This window comes from Cololabis saira, chromosome 14 (assembly GCF_033807715.1).
Source record: "Cololabis saira isolate AMF1-May2022 chromosome 14, fColSai1.1, whole genome shotgun sequence".
Lineage (NCBI taxonomy): Eukaryota > Metazoa > Chordata > Actinopteri > Beloniformes > Belonidae > Cololabis > Cololabis saira.
In genome coordinates, this window is record NC_084600.1 from 10,213,073 (window position 1) to 10,236,359 (window position 23,287).

The 23,287-nt window shown below is 39.6% G+C and overlaps 1 protein-coding gene across 1 annotated transcript in view; it reads left to right on the forward strand.

Annotated features, from left to right (window-relative positions):
- Positions 1–23,287, forward strand: part of LOC133460166 (signal-induced proliferation-associated 1-like protein 2) — a 37,322-nt gene that overhangs the window by 11,951 nt on the left and 2,084 nt on the right. Inside the window, exons 7-15 of the mRNA XM_061740728.1 lie at positions 1,237–1,394; positions 2,939–3,545; positions 4,466–4,740; positions 9,632–10,021; positions 10,838–10,964; positions 11,056–11,188; positions 14,830–14,928; positions 18,324–18,396; positions 22,359–22,437. Of these exons, the coding sequence (XP_061596712.1) occupies positions 1,237–1,394; positions 2,939–3,545; positions 4,466–4,740; positions 9,632–10,021; positions 10,838–10,964; positions 11,056–11,188; positions 14,830–14,928; positions 18,324–18,396; positions 22,359–22,437 (1,941 nt within the window). The remainder of the gene's footprint in view (positions 1–1,236; positions 1,395–2,938; positions 3,546–4,465; positions 4,741–9,631; positions 10,022–10,837; positions 10,965–11,055; positions 11,189–14,829; positions 14,929–18,323; positions 18,397–22,358; positions 22,438–23,287) is intronic.

Below are 23,287 nucleotides of genomic sequence, written 5' to 3' on the forward strand. Positions count from 1 at the left end.
ATGATGATCTATGGATCAGTCGATGCGTTGTGGGGAAGCTGGTAGGGAATCCGCCACAGCGCCCGGTCAACGACGAACCCCCTAGGAATCTATGAGGTAGAGAAAGAGAGGGAAGAAGGAGAAGAGAAAAGGGGTGGGGGGGAGGGGTGCATAGAACGAGGGCGAAGAGGAAGTGAAGGTTAGGCTGGTATTTGAAGGTTTGCCGGAAGAGGCGTGGTGCCGGAGGAGGCGTGGTTGAGGCGTGGTCCTGCTCCCGAAATTCGCTTGTTAAGCTCCAAATAATACCATAATAATACCATAATAAAACCATAATAATACCACCTCCTTGTTTCACAGATAGGATTAGACCCTCATACTGGAATGCTGAGTCGTCATTTGTCCAAGCATATGGCATATGAAAGTTCAGATTGGTTTCATTCATTCCCAAAACTTCAAAAACACTTTTTCTGAGGTCTTCTACAGTCTATTTGGTTCTTGCCATATTACCTTTAATATATTTCAAACACTAGATTATCATGTATCACCCTATTTCACCTATGAAGTAGATGACAGGACACCCGCTCACCCGCTTTGACTAAAAACACTGTTGAATAAAATAATGCTCCCAGATGTTCACATCCTTTTGTCACTATGTTGTATGTGTATGTGGCTCAATACATTAAATGTCCAAGTACAGCATATTTTATGTCTGATATTGCAAGAATGATAACATTTCTAAGATAAGAGATAAGATAAGATAAGATAAGATAAGATAAGATAAGATAAGATAAGATAAGATAAGATAAGATTATCCTTTATTTCTCCCTCAATGGGGAAATTCACTTAGTGCAGCAGCAGTACACTTAACACACACATGCAGGGAAAGGGTAAAAAAAGGTAAAAAATATATAATTACAAAATATAAACAGTATATACATTCGAATGAAAAATAAAAAAGTAGTGCAGTACAGGAAAGAAAGAAAAACAGTGCAAAAAAAGCAGGTAGGATGTGTGTGAGGTAGACAGATATTGCACAGATATTGCACATCTTGTTATTGCACATGTTATTATTGTCCATTTGCTACTGCGAGCAGGCCTGGTTGTACTTTGTGCCTGGATTGGTTTAAATAATCTATTACAATATCAACATGATACCTCTGGGCGAATAAGCATGCGGTTTAAAGTTGGCCGTCTGGTCAGATGTGGCTCTGATGAGCCGGCTGAATGAATGGCTCTGTGCTTCTGTCCTCTCATCAGCTGCTGAGGAAGCGACACATCGGTAATGACATCGTGACGATCGTGTTCCAGGAGCCGGGTGCCCTGCCCTTCACCCCAAAGTCCATCCGCTCCCATTTCCAGCACGTCTTCATCATCGTTCAGGTCCACGAGGCCTGCACTGAAAACACCTACTACAGGTCCCACTCTACTCTCTTTGCTGCACGGACACACGGGGATTTGGTGACGACAAGATTTTTAGAGTTTTAGGGAAAAGAAACCAAGTTAATTCACACTTTTATCACCCTACACGTGTTGTAAAGTGGTGTAAATTGATGTGAAGATGGGTGTTGCGATGGGTGCGACAGCCACATCATGCTGGGTGTGTGACAGCTAGAGAAAACTAATCTGTTGCACTTCAGCAGCACACAGCAGCCTCCTGCACGGAGAACAAGAGCATTTATTTATTCTTTTGTTTTTTAATTCAAAAAGAAATCCTGTACAGCATTGCTCACAGTAGAGTACAATACAAATATCTTTTTATTTTTTATAACCCAAACAAAATGTAACATATACCGTATTTTCTGGACTATAAACCGCCACTTTTTCCATAAGTTTTCAACCATGCAGCTTATACAAAGGTGCAGCTAATCTGTGGATTTTTCTTCCACCGCTCGGGGCGCTCTAACCGGAATTAGAATCAAAACTAAGACTAAATAAATGCAAAGAAGAATACACTACTTCTTCTTTAGCAGATAGAAGTAGGTAGAAGCAGATTTCAAACAGATAAATAGATAAATTAATAGCGGTTATTTTATCTTGGTTCTGTCCCGTTTTAATCAGCAAAGTTGCTGCCGTGTTAAAAGACACTGTTAGGAAAGGATCTATTTAGGTACAAACATGTACATCATTTACAGTTCAAAATCCTTCTGTACATGTAGTAAATATCTAATCTAACAACATAAATATCTGCAGCTTGCATATCTTTTTTTTTTTTTAAATAGAGCGGATGCGGCTTATATGCAGGTGCAGCTTATAGTCCAGAAAATATGGTATATGTAAATAAAATAGTAACATATTACAATAATAACATATTATAAAGTAAAAAAAAAAACTGTAATAAACAAAATTACCCCAAAAGAAATAAAATAAAATAATTGAAAAACTAGAAAAAAGAGCCCCTCCCTCCCCTACATACCCACATTCTCCATTTTCAAAAAAACACGACATCCTTAAGCCATTGGGCTATGGAGGGGCTCTTGGTGGACTTCCAGTGTAGTAGTATTACACGTCTGGCTAACAGAGAAGTAAATGCAATGATTTGTTTTTGTTTAAGGTTAAGAGCTAACTTAATAGAAGGGGTCCCAAATATTGCTATAAGTGGACATGGTTGCAAAACGAAATCAAGAACTGAGGACAGAGTGGAAAAAAAACTGCCCCAGTACATTTGGAGTGCCGGACACGTATAAAACATATGGCAAGGAGTTTGCTGGCATCTGCTGCATTTATCCTCCACCTCCAGGTTGATTTCAGAAAGCCTGGATTTGGAGAAATGGGCTCTGTGCAGTTCTTTAAGTTGTAAAGCGAGTGCAGGACGTGGTAGAGTGTATTCTATCTATTGCCTTGTCTCACCAAGCTTCATTGAATTCCATTCTCAACTCCCGTTCCCATTTGGTAAGAACAAGAGCATTTCTGCTGCAGCACTCCCTCACACTGCCTCTCCTCTCCTCCTCTCTCCCTCCAGAGTGGCTGTGACACGCTCTAAAGACATCCCGTTGTTCGGCCCCCTGTTCCCCAGGGGTGCGCGGTTCCCTCGCTCGCCTGCCTTCAGAGACTTCCTCCTGGCAAAGGCAGTCAATGCTGAAAACGCTGCGGAGAAGTCAGAGAAGTTCCGCTCCATGGCCACCCGCACGCGGCAGGAGTACCTGAAGGACCTGGCGGAGAATTACGTGACCACCACCCCCATCGACTCCTCCACCAAGTTCCCCCTGCTCTCTCTGGGAGGGAAGCGCAAGGACAAGCTGAAGGGCGCTAAAGGCGCGGAGCTGCACAGCGCCGGGGCGCTGGTGTGGGCCGGGATGGTCAGCGGCCGGGGGGACTGGGACGCAGACGAGCAGAGGCTCCCCTGCCTGCTGGGGGTGTCGGCGGAGTCGGTGGTGCTCATCGAGAGGTACACCCGCAGGGTGGTGTTCAACTGCTCCTGCAGGGACGTCATCGGCTGGAAAGCCGTGACAGAGACTAAGGAAGGGGGGCCGTGTCTGGATATCTTCTACGAGCGAGGAGAGTCTGTGTCCATCAGTGTGTTGGAGAATCAGTCAGAGGACATAAAAGAGGTGGTGCAAAGGCTCGAGGTGAGTTGTTGTAGCCACTACTACTACTACTACTACTACTTCTACTAGTACTACTACTACTACTGCTACTGTCATTTAGCAGACGCTTTTATCCAAAGCGACTTACATCTGAGAGAACAACACAAGCAAGAAATCACACAGGAGGGTCCAGCATGGATACGTGCTGGTCAGTAGGCTTGGGCGGTATCCAAATTTTGATACCGTCAAACTTCCTCCACATTTTACCCCGGTATACGGTATTACCGTGACTAATTAAAAATGATGACGTAAGCCTCAAGTGGTATTACCAAACTGTTGGCTTGAGCCTTTACCGTTCAGAAACTGAATACCAAACACTATTACTGAACAATAACAACATAACATTTAATATTAATATTAACAACTTTTATTAATAACAAATGCAGCTTATAAAAAAAGTGCAAATACAACAGTCGCGCACAAATCAATTAAGATCATGTCGCCGCCGACAGGATTTGGCAGGCGCACTTCACATTACCGTAAAGCCTGATTTATGGTTCCGCGTTAAATCGACGGCGTAGCCTACGGCGTAGCCTACGGCGTAGGCTCTGCGTTGGTGTAACGCGGAACCATAAATGAGGCCCTACTCCTAGACCGTTTAAAAGTAGACCTGCCACAGCAGCGGGTCTTTTTTGCAGGAGGTTCCCAGAGACATCTTTTTTCGTGGGGGTTCGGGTTGTGCCTTTGTCTCTTCGATTCTGATTCCACTGCTGCTGGTGCTTGCCTCTCTAAGCTCACGATCTCAGCTTGTAATTCCACCTTGATTTCTCCTTAAAGAGCTGAGTCTTTAGCTTGCTCTTAAAAGTAGGTCCAGACCTGCTCTCTTGGGTCGGTTGAAGACCAGACGTGCTGTAGCGTTATATGAAACCTTTCCCCGGATGGCTTGGTGTGTGTCCTTCCAGCTGGTGACGAGGGGGTGCGAGGCGCTGGAGGTCACCCCCCTGCGGGACGGAGTGGGCCAGCCGGGCTTCCTGATGAACGAGGAGGGCTTCGTGACGGACCTGCAGCGGTTCTGCTACGCCGAGAGCGGAGGCCTGCAGCTCTGGGCTCGCGTGGTGCGGCTGTGCGGACACTCGCTCGTCCACCTCACTCCCGACGAGAGGACCAAGCTGCTGCGCACCGCGCACAAGATCCACATCACCGTCATCCCCCCGGACGAGAACGGCAAACCTCGCAGGTGAGTGTCCCGCAGGTCAGGGAGTAGGAACAAAAGGTACGTGGTCGCTGAGCGGGATGGGAATCCAGAACCGGTTCTTGTTCAGAATCGGTCCGCAGTGTTTCCATTCCTTGGAATCGTTTGCAAATTTTGTAAATGATTCGCTTTTCGAATCCAGTGGGCACGAATGACGTCAGCACACACGTTACTAAGCAATGTGCGTAAGCCAACAGTCAATAGTAAACGAAAGCGATACAGATGCTCAAAAGTCTGGTTACATTTGAGTAAAAAAGATGACAACAGGGAAACTTGCAATACTAGCCAAGTGGTTATATCGTCGAAGGGAAAAAATACTATCAACATGCTAAAACATTTGTACACACAGCAACCAATAACAATCAATGATTGTCGTGTTTTCGATCCGCTCCAGACCAACATCATTAATTCTCAGTCCTTGGCTAATAATACTTCAGGTAACTAGTTAACAAACAAACACTGCCTATCATATTAGTACCATTTGCCTCATTGCCACAAATTCAATTGAAGCATATATTTTATTATGAAAAAACTCCAGCAGGGAGCTGTTTTGGGCCAGGTTCCACCATCACACGTCCCCGTCTTCAGCAGACAGGTGGCCTCATTGTTCACCACCTCTCTTCCTCCACCTGTCTGCTGTCCTCAATCAAGTCCAGTTGTTTCTGTTTTCACTGCTCCAGCTGCCGTGTTCCTTATATTTCACCCGACACCTTCTTATATGTATTCTGGGTTTGTTGGACCAAACTCCTCCGCAGCTAACCTTTCTGTGACCAGTGTTTCTGTGTCTCCAAACCTCCTCCTCCTCACTGTGCCGTTACGGTCTGTTTGCTCCTCTTCCTCCCCAGCCACCTCTTTCTTTGCTTTATAAAAACAATCTGGGTCCTGGACCAATCATCACTTATATTTTCTATTGACCCTCTTTTTTTGTGTGTGCATGACATTTTTTTCAACCAATAAATGAACATTTCCACTTTAAACGTGCCATACCATTTTAAGTAGTAACATAATAAAATACCTTATAAGTAAAGCCTCTAGTTAGTGTTAGTAACCTCTAGTTAGTGTTAGTAAACCTCTAGTTAGTGTTAGTAAACCTAGTTAGTTATTAAAACTCTAGTTAGTGTTAGTAACCTCTAGTTAGTGTTTAGTAAACCTCTAGTTAGTGTTAGTAAACCTCTAGTTAGTGTTAGTAACCTCTAGTTAGTGTTAGTAAACCTCTAGTTAGTGTTAGTAAACCTCTAGTTGATGTTAGTAAACCTCTAGTTGATGTTAGTAAACCTCTAGTTAGTGTTAATAAACCTCTAGTTAGTGTCTAGTAAACCTCTAGTTAGTGTTAATAAACCTCTAGTTAGTGTTAGTAAACCTCTAGTTAGTGTCAGTAAACCTCTAGTTAGTGTTAGTAAACCTCTAGTTAGTGTTAATAAACCTCTAGTTAGTGTTAGTAAACCTCTAGTTAGTGTTTAGTAAGTAAACCTCTAGTTAGTGTTAGTAAACCTCTAGTTAGTGTCAGTAAACCTCTAGTTAGTGTTCAGTAAACCTCTAGTTAGTGTTAGTAAACCTCTAGTTAGTGTTAGTAACCTCTAGTTAGTGTTAGTAAACCTCTAGTTAGTGTTAGTAAACCTCTAGTTAGTGTTAGTAACCTCTAGTTAGTGTTTAGTAAACCTCTAGTTAGTGTTAGTAAACCTCTAGTTAGTGTTAGTAACCTCTAGTTAGTGTTAGTAAACCTCTAGTTAGTGTTAGTAACCTCTAGTTAGTGTTAGTAAACCTCTAGTTAGTGTTAGTAAACCTCTAGTTGATGTTAGTAAACCTCTAGTTGATGTTAGTAAACCTCTAGTTAGTGTTAATAAACCTCTAGTTAGTGTCTAGTAAACCTCTAGTTAGTGTTAATAAACCTCTAGTTAGTGTTAGTAAACCTCTAGTTAGTGTCAGTAAACCTCTAGTTAGTGTTAGTAAACCTCTAGTTAGTGTTAATAAACCTCTAGTTAGTGTTAGTAAACCTCTAGTTAGTGTTTAGTAAGTAAACCTCTAGTTAGTGTTAGTAAACCTCTAGTTAGTGTCAGTAAACCTCTAGTTAGTGTTCAGTAAACCTCTAGTTAGTGTTAGTAAACCTCTAGTTAGTGTTCAGTAAACCTCTAGTTAGTGTTAGTAAACCTCTAGTTAGTGTTTAGTTAACCTCTAGTTAGTGTTAGTAAACCTCTAGTTAGTGTTAGTAAACCTCTAGTTATTGTTTAGTTATACTCTAGTTAGTGTTAGTAAACCTCTAGTTAGTGTTAATAAACCTCTAGTTAGTGTTAGTAAACCTCTAGTTAGTGTTAGTAAACCTCTAGTTAGTGTTAGTAAACCTAGTTAGTGTTAGTAAACCTCTAGTTAGTGTTAGTAAACCTCTAGTTAGTGTTAGTAAACCTCTAGTTAGTGTTAGTAAACCTCTAGTTATTGTTAGTAAAATTCTAGTTAGTGTTTAGTAAACCTCTAGTTAGTGTTTAGTAAACCTAGTTAGTGTTAGTAAACCTCTAGTTAGTGTTTAGTAAACCTAGTTAGTGTTAGTAAACCTCTAGTTGGTGTTAGTAAACCTCTAGTTGGTGTTTAGTAAACATCTAGTTAGTGTTAGTAAACCTCTAGTTAGTGTTAGTAAACCTCTAGTTAGTGTTAGTAAACCTGTAGTTGGTGTTTAGTAAACCTCTAGTTAGTGTTAGTAAACCTAGTTAGTGTTAGTAAACCTCTAGTTAGTGTTAGTAAACCTCTAGTTAGTGTTAGTAAACCTCTAGTTAGTGTTAGTAAACCTCTAGTTATTGTTAGTAAAATTCTAGTTAGTGTTTAGTAAACCTCTAGTTAGTGTTTAGTAAACCTAGTTAGTGTTAGTAAACCTCTAGTTAGTGTTTAGTAAACCTAGTTAGTGTTAGTAAACCTCTAGTTGGTGTTAGTAAACCTCTAGTTGGTGTTTAGTAAACATCTAGTTAGTGTTAGTAAACCTCTAGTTAGTGTTAGTAAACCTCTAGTTAGTGTTAGTAAACCTGTAGTTGGTGTTTAGTAAACCTCTAGTTAGTGTTAGTAAACCTAGTTAGTGTTAGTAAACCTCTAGTTAGTTCAATTCAATTCAGTTTTATTTATATAGCATCTATTACAACAGTTATCTCCAGGATCTTTCCAGAGACCAGAACATAAACCCCTGAGCAATTATTACATAAACACTGGCAGGCAGGGGGACTGCAGGTCAGCATGCAGCTCCTGAAGCTCCGGCCTGCAAACATGCACAAAAGAGAAAAAAGGGGGCCAGCACAAGAAACTACAGGATCGATGGACAAAAATGATGGCTATGAGATTAGTTAGTTAGTGTTAGTAAACTAAAACATTTGTGTACACAGCAGCAATAACAATCAATGAATGTCACGTTTTTGATCCACTCCAGACTAATGTCAGTAATTCTCAGCCCAGCAGCAGCAGCAACGTTAGCTAGTCCTTAGCTAATAATATTGCTGGTAACTAATTAACTAACGAACGGGGTCTATCATATTAACGCCATTTGCCTCATTGTTGTGCTTTTTTTCCAAATGATAATCGATAAGGGAATCGATAAAGAACCGAATCGTTAAGCACAGCAGAATCGAAAATGGAATTGGAATCGTAAAAATCTTATCAATTCCCATCCCTATCCTTGCCACTGTTTGGCTTAAGGTTTTTCTCCCACTAGGGGAGTTTTTACCTGCCATTGTTTATGTAATAATTGCTCGGGGTTTATGTTCTGGTCTCTGGAAAGATCCTAGAGACAACTTCTGTTGTAATAGACGCTATATAAATAGAATTGAATTGAATTGAATTGAATTGAATTGAATTGAATTGAATTGAATTGAATTGAATTGAATTGAATTGCCTAAAGTGTGGCCAGAGCAGGGACCTGTTGTTAACAAATAAGCAGCAGAAAATAGACAACCAGTGCAAGAGGGGAGGTGAGACAGTTAACAAGGAAGAGAGGTTTTAGTGGGACGAGTCCATTCAGAACCGCTCAAGAGCCACTCAAGGGTCACAGCGCTTTCTGCTGTTAATGACAGCCTGCAGTCAGCTGGCTAACAACCCATAAATCCCTCTAATGATGTTTAATCACGGTGACTCTGGCTTCCCTGCTGGAACCAGCGCCTTTCCACTCAACTGCAGTCTCTGTAGATAAACATCTGTGGATATAAACTAAGGCAATATTAAGGCAGACATTTCTGCAGCTCTCAGGTACAAATAACATTGGCAGAAGAAGAATTCTCAGAAAACCTCTCTGATAAATGTATATTTCAGCCCTAAAATGCTTGCTCTGTGACAACAAATCCTGGCTGAGAAATGTCTCCTAATTCCTGGCAGGAAGTGAAACATTGAAAGGTTTTCACTGTTGCTTTTTAGCTTCACTGCAAATAAACTCAAAATCTTACCAGAAATATTTGTCTTATTTCTAGTTAAAATGTCTAATTTTTAGTCAAAAAATCTCATTACACTTAAAACAAGAGTCATTACCAGAAAAATAAGTTGTTATTTGACAATGTTCACCTGTTTCAAGTAAATTTTCACTTGAAATAAGTAGAAAAATCTGCCAGTGGGACAAGTTTTATCTTCTCATTACAAGCGAAAAAATCTTGTTCCACTGGCAGATTTTTCTACTTATTTTAAGTGAAAATCTACTTGAAACAGGTGAAAATTGTTGTTTTTTCCAGTGATGAGTCTTGTTTTAAGTGTAATGAGATTTTCTTTGACTAAAAATGAGACATTTTAACTAGAAATAAGACAAATATTCAGATTTTAAGTTTTTGCAGTGTTCTTTTTGATTAATTTATGATTCATACTGGAAGAAGGTGTGGAGCTTTTATTCATACAAAGTCTGTTTTTGTTTGATGTTTCGCAGAAGTTTCTCTGAACTGTACCAGAAAGCCATCAAGGATGCCGAGTGCAAGCCTGGCGAGAACCAGTCGGGAGAGGCCTGGGTGCTGGACGAGAGGGAAGACGAGGACGAGGAGCAGCAGGCCGGAGAAGACGAGCTGAAGGCGGCCGGTGTCGGCGAGGTGGAGAGGACGGAGGTGATTGCAGAACCCGACAGGGGCGACACACAGCCCTGCGATAAAGGCCAGGGTGATGGAAGTCAGGGCGCGCTGGTCCCGCCGCCCAGCTTACCTCTGCTGAGGGCCACGTCTCTGCAGGAGCACGCAGGTGACCAGAGCCAGGAGGGAAGCTCCTCCAAACTCACACGCAGCCTCTCGCTGGAAAAGCAGATGTGCAACACGGATACGTGTGACGGGTATGTGTTCAAAACCCTCAGACCATTGTTCTTACAACCTTACATGAGTGGGAGGAAGAAGAAGTGAAACCTACCAACTGAAAAACTCAACCTTAGGTTTGGAGCCACTTACTGAAAATGTTCCATCCTTCACAGACAGGTTATTAATAGCCTTTGTGTCAACAAAAACAAAAATATTGTATTGTATCTCCTTTAAAGGTAGGGTATGCGATTCTACAGTTTAAGATTAAGATTCCCAGAATATTCAAATTTTTTGAGATAGGATATTTGAGTTTTCTTAAGCTGTAAGCCATGATCAGCAATATTAAAATAATAAAAGGCTTGCAATATTTCAGTTGATTGTAATGAATCCAGAATGTATGACATTTTTGTTTTTGTAATTGCATTACAGAAAATCACAATATTCTAATTTTCTGAGACAGTCCTGTATATTAGAAGACTTCACGTGAAACATCTAAATAAACATTAGCTGTAATGGATATATGATGGTCTGCACTGTGGTCCAGCTCTCCTCACCTGACAGGCCTTCCAAGCAGCGTCTGCCATTTCCTGTTCAGTTACTTAAATCAGCTCAAACTAGAAACTTTGCATGAAGCACATACTCAGTCAGACAATATTGATATCTGCCGCTCACCAAAATGGAATTTCTCTGAGTTTAATCATCACAAAGAGCAAGAACAAGCAGTTGGTCAAGCTCAGATCTAATCCATCCAGAGATATTTGTCTAAGATGAATTTTGATTCAGTTTCTGTTTACACATTTGGATTGAATCAGGTTTTGTTTGGTGTTCCCCCCCTCTCTCCCCCTGGTGGACAGGCATGTGTATGACAACACCAGGTTGAAGGCAGAGCAGCACATTTATGAGAACGTGGGGGAGCTGAGGGACGCCACGCCTGACCTGATCCTGGCCGTCAAACCCAAGCTTCCCCTGGAAGACGAGCAGGTGACTAATCCAGACGAGAGGACGTCCAAACGTTGTGTTGCTGTCTCTGGCAGTATTATCATCCTCTCATCATGACCTGTCTTGTCTTTAGTTCCTGGGTGCAGACTTTGGCGATGACAGGGCGTCAGCGAGCGACTCCTCCCTCTCGTCTTCCCGGCTGGCATGTTTAGACCGAGCTGAGAGAAACTCACGAGCCCTAAGTCTTCATAACTCCATCTCCAAGAGTAAGTTATGCCCACATTCAGATCAATTCTTCATTCTTTTCTTTCTTTCTTTTTTTATTTCATTCATTAAAAGAAAAACAAAACAGTTCAATATCATGACTACAAATCTCTTTCCTTGAATGAAAGGGAACAGAAAGACTAAGCTTATTTTATCCGTCCCTTTTTCCTAAGAAATCAAATTTCAGTTAATGTAATAATAAAAAAAAAACAAAAAAAAAATAAATACGCAATTTAAAAAAAACAACAAACAAACAAAACGAAAACTACAACAAAGTTATAAAATAACACAAAATAGATGTCGTCAAACACAGATAGTCGCATTCTGAAAATAAATATGACAATGGTGCTAAAAAGAGAGAGAGAAAAAAAGAAAACCCACCTAACTTAACAATTATCATGATATTTTTTCATCAAACTGGTTTTTATTATTCTTTTAAATGTAATGTTTGATTTGCATTCTTTGGCTGCTGTATTTAGATTGTTCCAGATTCTATTTTGGAATGCATTCATATCAACACATCAATATATGAATGTTGAATGTAAATGTTGAATGTTGAATGTAAATGTAAGAATGTCTAAAACCCTAGCAATAGTAAATAGCAATAGTAAATAAAACGAATTATTTTTTCTGTCAAAGAGCACAGTTTTTAATGTATAACTCACTCATAGTTCCATACATGACTTATTGTGTGGAGATATGGGGTAACACCTATAAAACAAATACAAACCTTATTTTTCTATTACAGAAAAGAGCTTTAAGGATAATTAATAGATCTGACTATTATAAACCAACAAATAATCTTTTTATTAAATATAATACCTTAAAATTCCATGATACAGTAGAGCAGAAAACTGTTTTATTTGCCTTTTAAAGCCCAGCAGAAACTGCTTCCAAACTGCATTCAGGACCTGTTCCAGATAAAAGAAACCGCTCTGACCTGAGGGGGAAACTCATGTTTGAGATGACGACAGCAAGAACTAATATTAAAAAGAGATGTACATCAGTTAAGGCTAGAGAAATTTGGAATAGTTGTAATAACAACCTAAAAATGTGCAGTTCTATCCTCAAGTTTAAAGGCGCTTGAGGCTCCTTTTAAGAAATGAGACTCTCTAGCGCCACCCTTCACCACGACGGCCGTTGGTGGTACTGCATCCAACAGTGAAGCCGGCACGGGAGAACGGGGAGAACGCACATGCAGCGTCATGTGACGTCACATCCGCAGCCCAGCGCGGGAAATTCGGGACCGAATTGTAGCACATTTTGCAGCACACAGCCTGTTCAAGGCAACGGAGAGATACGGTAGAGGGCTCATTCTTTTGGGTTTGGAACGCTTCATCTGACATTATTACTAGAAAACTTAAAATGTATACGGATTTTTTTCATAAATCTTGCCACAATCCGGCCTCAGAAATTGTTTAAAGAAAATACTGTAAATAAATACAAAACACTATAATTTTAAAGTATACTATCAAAAACATTATAGGATGTGAAACGTCAATTTTATATTTTGTCTTACTTATTTTTTTTCTTCTTTATGTATTGTTTGTTTCCACCGAGTAAAAGCTAATGTCTCATATTTTTGCTGATCATAAGAAAAAAGGGTATGCACTATAAGCTACGGCTTCAGCCTACACCTTTTCGGCAAAATCATTTTTTTTTTTTTTCCTTTTCATCTTGTTCTGTACAAGCCGAAATAAAGATTCATAACAATAACATAAATACCGTTTTCTCTCCAACAAAGGAGTATTAGAAGTGAGTGCATTTAAAAGAGAAAAGTAGGAAATCTATTAGGAGGTCACAGAGATATTCTGACCTTGATTAAGACCTCAAAACAAAGTCCCACTATGAGACCTACCAGCTGGCACAATTGCTCAAATGATGCCAGAATGACACGATTACGAATGTTTCCAAATCACCTCTGCCTGGTTTGAACCACAGATTTCTTTTTCCAGGTTTTATCTGCCATAAATCCCTCTCTCCATTATCCTCCCTCGAGTGCCCACTGCTTCCCCTTTGTTCCCCCTGTTTTCTACACACGGCCCCTGTTCCACTAATCTAATATGAGCCCTGCGCTGCTGCCCCCCTGCCAGGACACAGATAAAAGCAGGACAGATGGGTGGTGGGGGGGGTGGAGTGTTAGGCGGCCCCAAATCAAGGAACCCCTCTCCTCTCCCACCATCTGCTCGGCCTCACCCAGTCTATGAGACTCATCGTTTGACCCCCCAAGTGCACACTTGGTCATCTTCTCATCAGATTCCTCTGATTTTTGTGTGGGTGGTTTCTAACGCCACTGATTTTTTTTCCACTGCATTCTGTTAGGGGTTTAGGGGGTCCGCAGGAACCCCGGCAACTGAACCAAACGGAAATATACATATCTATATATATATATGGGTCAATGACGAATAAGGATTTTCAACAGGTCAATTTTAAAATAATAAAAAAAAGAATATCTATTGCAGTAGTTCAAACATTAAGAATGTTGTGTACACATAAATTCATATAAAACTTTTAAATTAAGTGATTTTTGTCAAGATGAATTGGCACTAGCCTTAAAAAAAGTCATGTGGTGCAACCATGATTCAGTATTATAAAAAAATGGTTATTTTAATGGTCGCGTCACATGATATTTCATAAAATGGACATCATCAGTCAAACTTTGTTTGTATATTATGATGGAAATATATAAATATATACACTACAAGACATTTAGGAAATCATGCCAGATAGGGCAGAAGATTGATTTAAATACATTTAGAGTGATTTCAAAAATAGTTTTCAAAACAAGAGTCCTGGTCGGACGGTCGCACCACATTACATTTTGACACTTAAAACAACAACAAAATCCCAAATAGCTAGTATTTTTTGTAAAATTCAAGTGAGTCCATATGTGGGACAGGTAGTTCATATATATGGTATTTTTTTATCCATTTAAACCTTTTTTGAATTGAAAAAAAATCTGTTTTTCGGAAAATATAGGCGTCACGTCATTGACCCACACATATATATATATATTTATTTATTTATTCATTCTGTTGCACAAAGAATGTACAGATCAAGGCAGGGTGAAAAAGGTATAAAATTAGGAAATAATTGCAGCAACAATGGTGAAGATAACACATTCACACAAGAAACAAAAACAAACAAAACAAACAAAAAGCACAAGGACAGCAAGGTACAATAAAATCAAAAGAGCAAGGACTGAGTTATGGATGAGTACAGTTTCTTGCCAACCCTATTCATATTATCAATCTTTTTCATAGATTTAAAGTAGTTGGTAAATGTAATGAGTAATGAGTATTTTCACTCCACTTACAAGTGTGAATATGATATTTACCCAAAATAAACACCAGGTGGATAATGTTTGAATATTTAGGATCCAAGTTATCCATATAATAAATAACAGGGACTGGTGACATGCGCAGTTACAAAAAAAAAAAAAAAGGCACAAAGCTTCCACACGTGACGTCTCTACCCAGAATCTGCCCGGCGTCAGCACCACAGCACCCCCTAGTGGGAGGTTTGTGTTAGTGCAGGGACAGTTTACAATGGCTGCTGTCCCATCTATTATTCACATTACTGCCAACACCGTAAGGCTCAGGTGGCAGGTGGCTGATTATGAATCGTTTCCTCTTTTTCCTAGTTCTCTCGGAGACCACAGATACGACCGAAGAGGAGTGGCAGTCAATCGCTGACCTGGCAACAGCCTGCCGCAGCATCCTGGAGGCCTTGTCCCGAGAGGGTGAGGAGCACGCACCTCTGCTTGGCTGTTATCATGGAAATGCAGATGCAAAAAATGCAAAAAAAAAAAAAAAATATATATATATATATATATATATATATATATATATAAATATATATGATATATATTATATGCTAAAAATGCATATATATATATATATATGCCTTAGGTTTTTACCAACATATTTTACCAACCATTAATATATATGCAGACAGAAAAATAATGGAAAGTGCAGTACACATTCTGAATTTTCTTACTGACACTGCAGTTCATCAGGGAAGGAGATGGACCCCCCCCCACACATTTTTATCCTGATTTTTCCCATCCAGTGGGATGTCTTTGTCTACGGAAGAGTATTAAGGCCAGGCAGGAGAAAGATAAAAATAATATTTTAGAGGACGATTTTTTTTCATTATGCACTTCGAGAAAAAAGTCAAAATGTTGAGAAAAAAGTCAAAATTTCAGTTGTGTTGACTATTTGAATTATGTTAGGTTGGTAACAAGGTTCAGAATACAATAATTGGCTTTACGATATTGATTTGAAACACGTATCACACATATGCAGTTGCATAACCTCAGAAACGTAACCTTAACGTTCCACTCTGAGGATGCAAGTTAGTTAAATGTAGTTAGTTAGTTACGGCTGCTGCTGCAGAGCTGTCAGTCGCTCTGCTGACTGGACTAGATGGGCCAGAGAAGATATTTCCACTTTATTCACCAAATTGTATTTCAACAATTATCTCGACATTTCAACTTTTTTCTCAAAGTGCACAATAAAAAAAAATCTTCCCCTCTCAAATGTTTTTTTCTCCTGCATGGCCCTAATACTCTTCCGTACTTTGTGTGTATTTTTGTGTAAAAAAAATAAATAATAATAATTAAAAAAATAAAACGTAGCTTGTGGGCATTGTTGTAAATTGCAGTTCTGATCTTCAGCAATAATGTTCGCGGCCTCTATTTTGAATATTTACATGAGTCAGCTGAGCTGTACCTGCTCCGTGCAGACGGTGTCGGTATCTGGCTGGAAATGGGTGACAGGACTCGCCAAATGTCCAGACCTCAGCCCGACTGCAATGCTTTGCATAAATAAACAGATGCCTAGAGCCAGTCACCGCACTCACGACCAAAATATGCCAAGGTGCCAGAAAACCATGTGTAAACTATGTAAAAAAGAGGATCTGCACACTTGGATCAATGCAAGAATCTTTAATAAATCAACCAAGCTTTCAGTCAGAAGACCTTCATCAGGGTAATAGTCAGCACATGAGTTCAGTGAACAATCTTATGTGGTTCATCAAGGCAATCAGCAGCACCTGCTGCACCACTCCCACCAAGATGGGAGATGTAGTTCAGAAGCAGGAAATGTAGTCCTCTCTACAAAGCAATAGAGTACAAGTAAAAGGAACATTGCACAAGAACCATAGGCTGACAACAACAACTAGACAAAAGAGAAAAAGACTAAACCATAGAGAAAGAAAAATTAAAATATATATACACATCAATAATAATAATTTATGCAGTGTCTTCACTCAATAAAGAGTGAAGACACTGCATAAACATCAGGCAAATCGTCATAAAATGCAGTGCCCTTAGCCCTACCATAATAGGTCCACGACAGATCTACAAAAATCCATATTAGGGCTGTTCGATTAATCGATTTTAAATCGTAATCGCGATTATGTAATTAGAACGATGTTAAAACGTGAAAATCGTAAAATCGATTTTTCACTTTTTTTTTTTTTTTTTAACCTTGTCTGCACACATTAATGATTGATACCATATTAATGATTGATGGAAATACCTCTCAATACCTGCGACAAGTGCCCCATCGGAGAGGCTCTTTAGTGTAGGAGGGGGCGTTGTAACATGCCACCGGGCATCCCTCAAGCCAGATGTGGTAGACCGGCTCGTGTTCCTTGCAAATGTGAACAGCAAATGTAATGACTGACATTACACACCTCTACCTCCTTCATGGGTTGCATTATTATTTAGCATGCAAAGACCCAGTTTAGTTTAATTAGAAAATGTCTTGTTTTATTTAATTGGAAATATAACTTACTGTATGTTTGCAAGTGCTGATTTGCTGATTTTTTTTTCAGAGATAAAACTATATTTTATTATATTTTTTAAAACTTTTTTTCAACTTATTTTACAGAGTTTTGCACTTTATTCATTCATTTTTGGTTTAATAAGAGCAAAGTTTGCACTTAAAGCCCAATGGGGCAAATGTTCAATAAAAAAACAGCATATTTGAAATCATTTCTTTGCCTTTTGTCAATTCACAAAATAATCGTAATCGTAATCGAAAATCGGATTTTGAGAGAAAAAAAATCGAGATTTTATTTTTGGGCAAAATCGAACAGCCCTAATCCATATTATAGCAAAACTCACCTTTTTTCAGATCTGTCGTGGACCTATTATGGTAGGGCTAAGGGCACTGCATTTTATGACGAAAGCGAGTGGTGCAGCACAGGTGCTGCTGATTGCCTTGATGAACCACATAAGATTGTTCACTGAACTCATGTGCTGACTATTACCCTGATGAATGTCTTCTGACCGAAAGCTTGGTTGATTTATTAAACATTATTGCATTGATCCAAGTGTGCAGATCCTCTTTTTTACATAAACAGATGCCTAAAAACCCCAATCAGCTGAAGCAAAACTGGAGAAACAAATGAGCCAAAATGTCTCCACATTGATGTGAGAAACTGATGAACTCATACGGGAACTGATTACTTCACCTTGCTAAAGTTTCTTTAAGTGGATGCACATGCTGTTGAATCATGGGGATACTTAGTATCTGTCACATTGTTTTTTTTAACTGCACTTGTATGAAAAACATGCAGTGAATGATGAAAAACGGTAGATGTTCTACTATTTACCTAATATTAGACACTATGACCCAAGTGAACTTCTGAGGCCTGGATGTGCAATAGCACGTTAATTAAAAAGGGGCTTTATTGCAGCAGTTTGAGCAGGACTTTATACTTATTTAGATCTGAAAATGTCCCAGTGCTCAAGGCCAGAATCTGACAAATGAAGACCATGACGGTCCTGCAATTAAACTTCCAGCACCTTTAGGATGAAATGGGAAAATGACAACAAGCAGTGTCTGCTTTCATTCATGCTGAATCAAGGGTAATCTTTGAAACACCTTCAGAGAAAAGAAGGTTGTTATAGCATGGATTTGAAACAAGCTGTTTAGGTGTCTCCGTTTTTCTAGACATGTAGGCGTGTTTGACATAGAAAGGACATTTTTGCACAAAGGATCTGCACTCTACACCATTGTGTTGCTTTATGGAGTAAATAGATAGCTTCATGTTCTCCTCTGAAGATAAGCTCCCTGTTTGATGAAAATGTATAACCGTATTATTGGATAATGTTCCTTATTACAGACCGCAAAGCTGGAGACTCTTCTCAAGCCGGAGCAGACCAGACTGACGGGAGACTGAGGGACTCAAAGGACAGGTGGGTCGTCCGGAACATACTGTACCTAAAGATGAAGCTTTATTGTTCTACAGCTTTGTAGTCAGCCTGCCGTGTCTGGGTCCGTTCCCTCGACTGTAAGACTCACTGCCACGAGCATCTATCTGTAAACCCACGGCTCAGATCCATTTTAGCTTTCTTTTGTACTTTACTCGCCTCACTCTTCTCTTCCAAGATATGCATCATTTTATTTTTATTTATATATATATATCTATATATATATATATATCTATATCTATATCTATATATATATCTATATCTATATCTATCTATATATATATATATATATATATATATATATATATATATATATATATATATATATATATATATATATATATATATATATACATACAGGACTGTCTCAGAAAATTTGAATATTGTGATAAAGTCCTTTATTTTCTGTAATGCAAAAATGTCATACATTGTGGATTCATTACAAATCAACTGAAATATTGCAAGCCTTTTATTATTTTAATATTGCTGATCATGGCTTACAGCTTAAGAAAACTCAAATATACTATCTCAAAAAATTAGAATATTCTGGGAATCTTAATCTTAAGCTGTAAGCCATAATCAGCAATATTAAAATAATAAAAGGCTTGCAATATTTCAGTTGATTTGTAATGAATCCAGAATGTATGACATTTTTGCATTACAGAAAATAAAGGACTTTATCACAATATTCTAATTTTCTGAGACAGTCCTGTATGTATGTATATATATATATATATATATATATATATATATATATATATATATATATATATATATATATATATATATATATATATATATATATATATATATAAATGCCACTGCATCCCTGAAATGTTAACCTTAACCAAGCTTTTGTCAAGCACCCCTTCACCCTTCGATCTTCCATCTGCAACATCTTTGGGCTCAGAGGTAATAAAGAACATTTGCACAGTGAAACACAGAGACTCCCCAGTGTTTCAGATGTTTCTGGAAGAAGGCTCCACACCAAAGAGCACAGAGGAGCTTCCAGACTGTTATCAGGTCCAGAAAGCAGTGGCAGTGATGGTACAGGGTTAGACCAGGGTTAGTGTTAGGGTTACCAGTGATGGTACAGGGTTAGACCAGGGTTAGGGTTTAGGGTTAGGGTGAAGGGTTACCAGTGATGGTACAGGGTTAGACCAGGGTTAGGGTTAGGGTTAGGGTTAGGGTTACCAGTGATGGTAGAGGGTTAGACCAGGGTTAGGGTTAGGGTTAGGGTTACCAGTGACGGTACAGGGTTAGACCAGGGTTAGGGTTAGGGTTACCAGTGATGGTAGAGGGTTAGACCAGGGTTAGGGTTAGGGTTAGGGTTACCAGTGATGGTACAGGGTTAGACCAGGGTTAGGGTTTAGGGTTAGGGTGAAGGGTTACCAGTGATGGTACAGGGTTAGGGTTAGGGTTAGGGTTAGACCAGGGTTAGGGTTAGGGTTACCAGTGATGGTAGAGGGTTAGACCAGGGTTAGGGTTAGGGTTAGGGTTACCAGTGATGGTAGAGGGTTAGACCAGGGTTAGGGTTAGGGTTACCAGTGATGGTAGAGGGTTAGACCAGGGTTAGGGTTAGGGTTAGGGTTACCAGTGATGGTAGAGGGTTAGACCAGGGTTAGGGTTAGGGTTACCAGTGATGGTAGAGGGTTAGACCAGGGTTAGGGTTAGGGTTACCAGTGATGGTACAGGGTTAGACCAGGGTTAGGGTTAGGGTTACCAGTGATGGTAGAGGGTTAGACCAGGGTTAGGGTTAGGGTTACCAGTGATGGTAGAGGGTTAGACCAGGGTTAGGGTTAGGGTTACCAGTGATGGTAGAGGGTTAGACCAGGGTTAGGGTTAGGGTTACCAGTGATGGTAGAGGGTTAGACCAGGGTTAGGGTTAGGGTTACCAGTGATGGTAGAGGGTTAGACCAGGGTTAGGGTTAGGGTTACCAGTGATGGTAGAGGGTTTGACCAGGGTTAGGGTTAGGGTTAGGGTTACCAGTGATGGTAGAGGGTTAGACCAGGGTTAGGGTTAGGGTTACCAGTGATGGTAGAGGGTTAGACCAGGGTTAGGGTTAGGGTTAGGGTTACCAGTGATGGTAGAGGGTTAGACCAGGGTTAGGGTTAGGGTTACCAGTGATGGTACTGGGTTAGACCAGGGTTAGACCAGGGTTAGACCTGCGCCCGTTCTAACATGCAGCACTAGCAAGACTTTACAAACAATGCCATGTTGTTCTATATCAGGGGACATCTGCCCCGTGTTCCACAGGGTGTAGTCATTATTTGTATGTGTATTGATTTCAGATGCGTGCAGCCCTCTCCTGTAAGTAAAGTGATTGAGGGTGAAGAAGTTGAAATTGTTGAGTCCTATAAATATTTAGGCACTATTATTGACAACAAACTGTCATTTGGAAAAAATTCAGACTCAATACATAAGAAAAGCAGCAGCAGCGCCTTTTTTGTCTTCGAAAACTTTCTAAATTCCAGGGGGATTCTTCCCTGATGACTATGTTTTATCGTTCTTTCATTGAATCTGTTATCACTTTTTCTTTCATTTGTTGGTTTCGATCCTTGAAGGTCAAAGACAGAAACTTGCTCAATAAGGTTGTCAGTCTAAGCAGTAAAATCATTGGGTCGGCTCAACAAACTTTACAAGAACTTTATAACAAACAGCTGATCAAGAACTCCATGTTGTCTGATTCTCACATCCCTTAATAAACAGTTTCAGTTTCTACCATCAGTTACTGCTTACACTCCCTTTTGCAAAGACTAACAGATACAAACACTCCTTTGTTCCTCCGCTATTGTTCTTTTAAATGCCGGAAGGAAAAGGTTGTGGGTGAAAAAGCCTTCCCTCTTAAGCTTAGGTCTGTACTATGATGTGTAACCTATTGTAACTTATTATGTATATTTTATGTATATTTACCATTGTGTGCTTCTCCTGTCGCGAAACTAATCGCCCCCTTGGGGACAAATAAAGTGATTGATTGATTGATTGATTGATTGATTGATTGATTGATTGATCACTGCAGTGAGATGAAATGCATCATGGGATGACTGCGCTCACTCCGAGTGACTTTCCTGAATACCGTATTTTCTGGACTATAAGCCGCTACTTTTTTCATAGGTTTTCAACCGTGCAGCTTATACAAAGGTGCTGCTATTCTGTGGATTTTTCTTCCACCGCTCGGGCCGCTCTAACTTAGAATCAAATCAAAATCAAAATTAGAATCAAAACTAAGACAAAATAAATGCAAAGAGGAATACGCTACTTCTTCTTTAGCAGATAGAAGTATGTAGAAGGAGATTTCAAACAGATAAACAGATAAATAAATACTGGTTATTTTCTCTTGGTTCTGTCCCGTTTTAATCAGCAAAGTTGCTGCCGTGTTAAAAGACACTGTTAGAAAAGGATCTATTTAGGTACAAACATGTACATCATTTACAGTTCAAAATCCTTCTGTACAGGTAGTAAATATCTAATCTAACAACATAAATATCTGCAGCTTGCATATCTTTTTTTTTTTTTTAAATAGAGCGGATGCGGCTTGTATGCAGGTGCGGCTTATAGTCCAGAAAATACGGTAGTTTAGCAATTGAACTTTTAAATAGCTAAACTAATAGTAGGTGTACTCCGGCCTTTTGCTCAATGAGAGATGAGCTCCGGCAGATCCTTGAGATCCTGAATAGAAAGAAGTGGCTTATAGTCCAGAAAATATGAATGTGTACGGTATATATTTACCTGTGAGGATGACAGGTTTCATTAGAGGGAACCTAAACAACGTCCAGTGCTCTACGGCCACCAGGGCCACAGCCTGGGAAAACATTTGTTGATTTAGTTGTTTGGAAACTAAACGGACCCAAACGGCACTTTAGTTTCTATTTATGCATCTGTGATTCCAAGCCCCACAGGTCTGCAGCTGCTTTTGACATGTTGCCATTGCTTCTCTCTGCTGCAGCGACTCTCCCGGCCACCTAGAGGAGAAGGTATCGCAGCTGGAGGCCATGCTGAAGAAGCTGCAGGATGACCTGCAAAAGGTGCTTTGACTTCCATGAATGTTATTCCCTGTGATAAAATGTTATCAAGCTGCACTAAAGAGTCAGCAGGTAGAAATTAAGTCTTTACTTTGCTCAGCTTCTGTCTCTGGAGCAAGAAGATTTCTATTTGGCGATTGCAGCTGTGTGTTTACAAATCTTTGCCATTCGTGCAAACAAACTTCAAGCCACTGCTGACTCAGTAAAAAGATGTATGAAAGACAAAAACACTTTTAAATGCATTTATTTATTTATAATTTTGTGTACAGACACATTCTCAGATTGTTTTTTTTTAATACTCCAGTATGTTACATTTTTATATTTATTTATGAGAACTTCTTTAATGCTGTCATCAATACTTTTTTCTGCACATTTCCACCAGACGTAAGTCTGCGTTGCAATGCTTACCTGTCCTGTTCATGCCTCAGATTTTACTGTATGTGATGACTCAAGCTCTTCTTTTGTACCTGGATCGCAGCTGCCTTACGAAACAATTCTCAACACAAAGTCCACTTACATTTTCCACTTCTTTCATACACGATAAACTCGACTTTACGCAGCAGATGGAGTTGCTCGTTCTGCTGCAGACAAGTGGACCTTATGTTGAAAATCTTTTTTTTTTTCTCCCAATACTGTCTCTGTGTATGTCTATGTATGTACAAAGCATGATGTTTCTCTCAGTTCTATGACACATTTTCAACCGTGAAGTCCTCGAGTTACGACTGCAACTATAACTGTTTTCACCACTGATTAATGTGATGGATATTTTTCCACTTAGCAAATCATTTAACGGAGTTGATTAAACGGCAAATGAATCAGCTCTTTTTGACAATTCAATCAGTTATTCATTTAA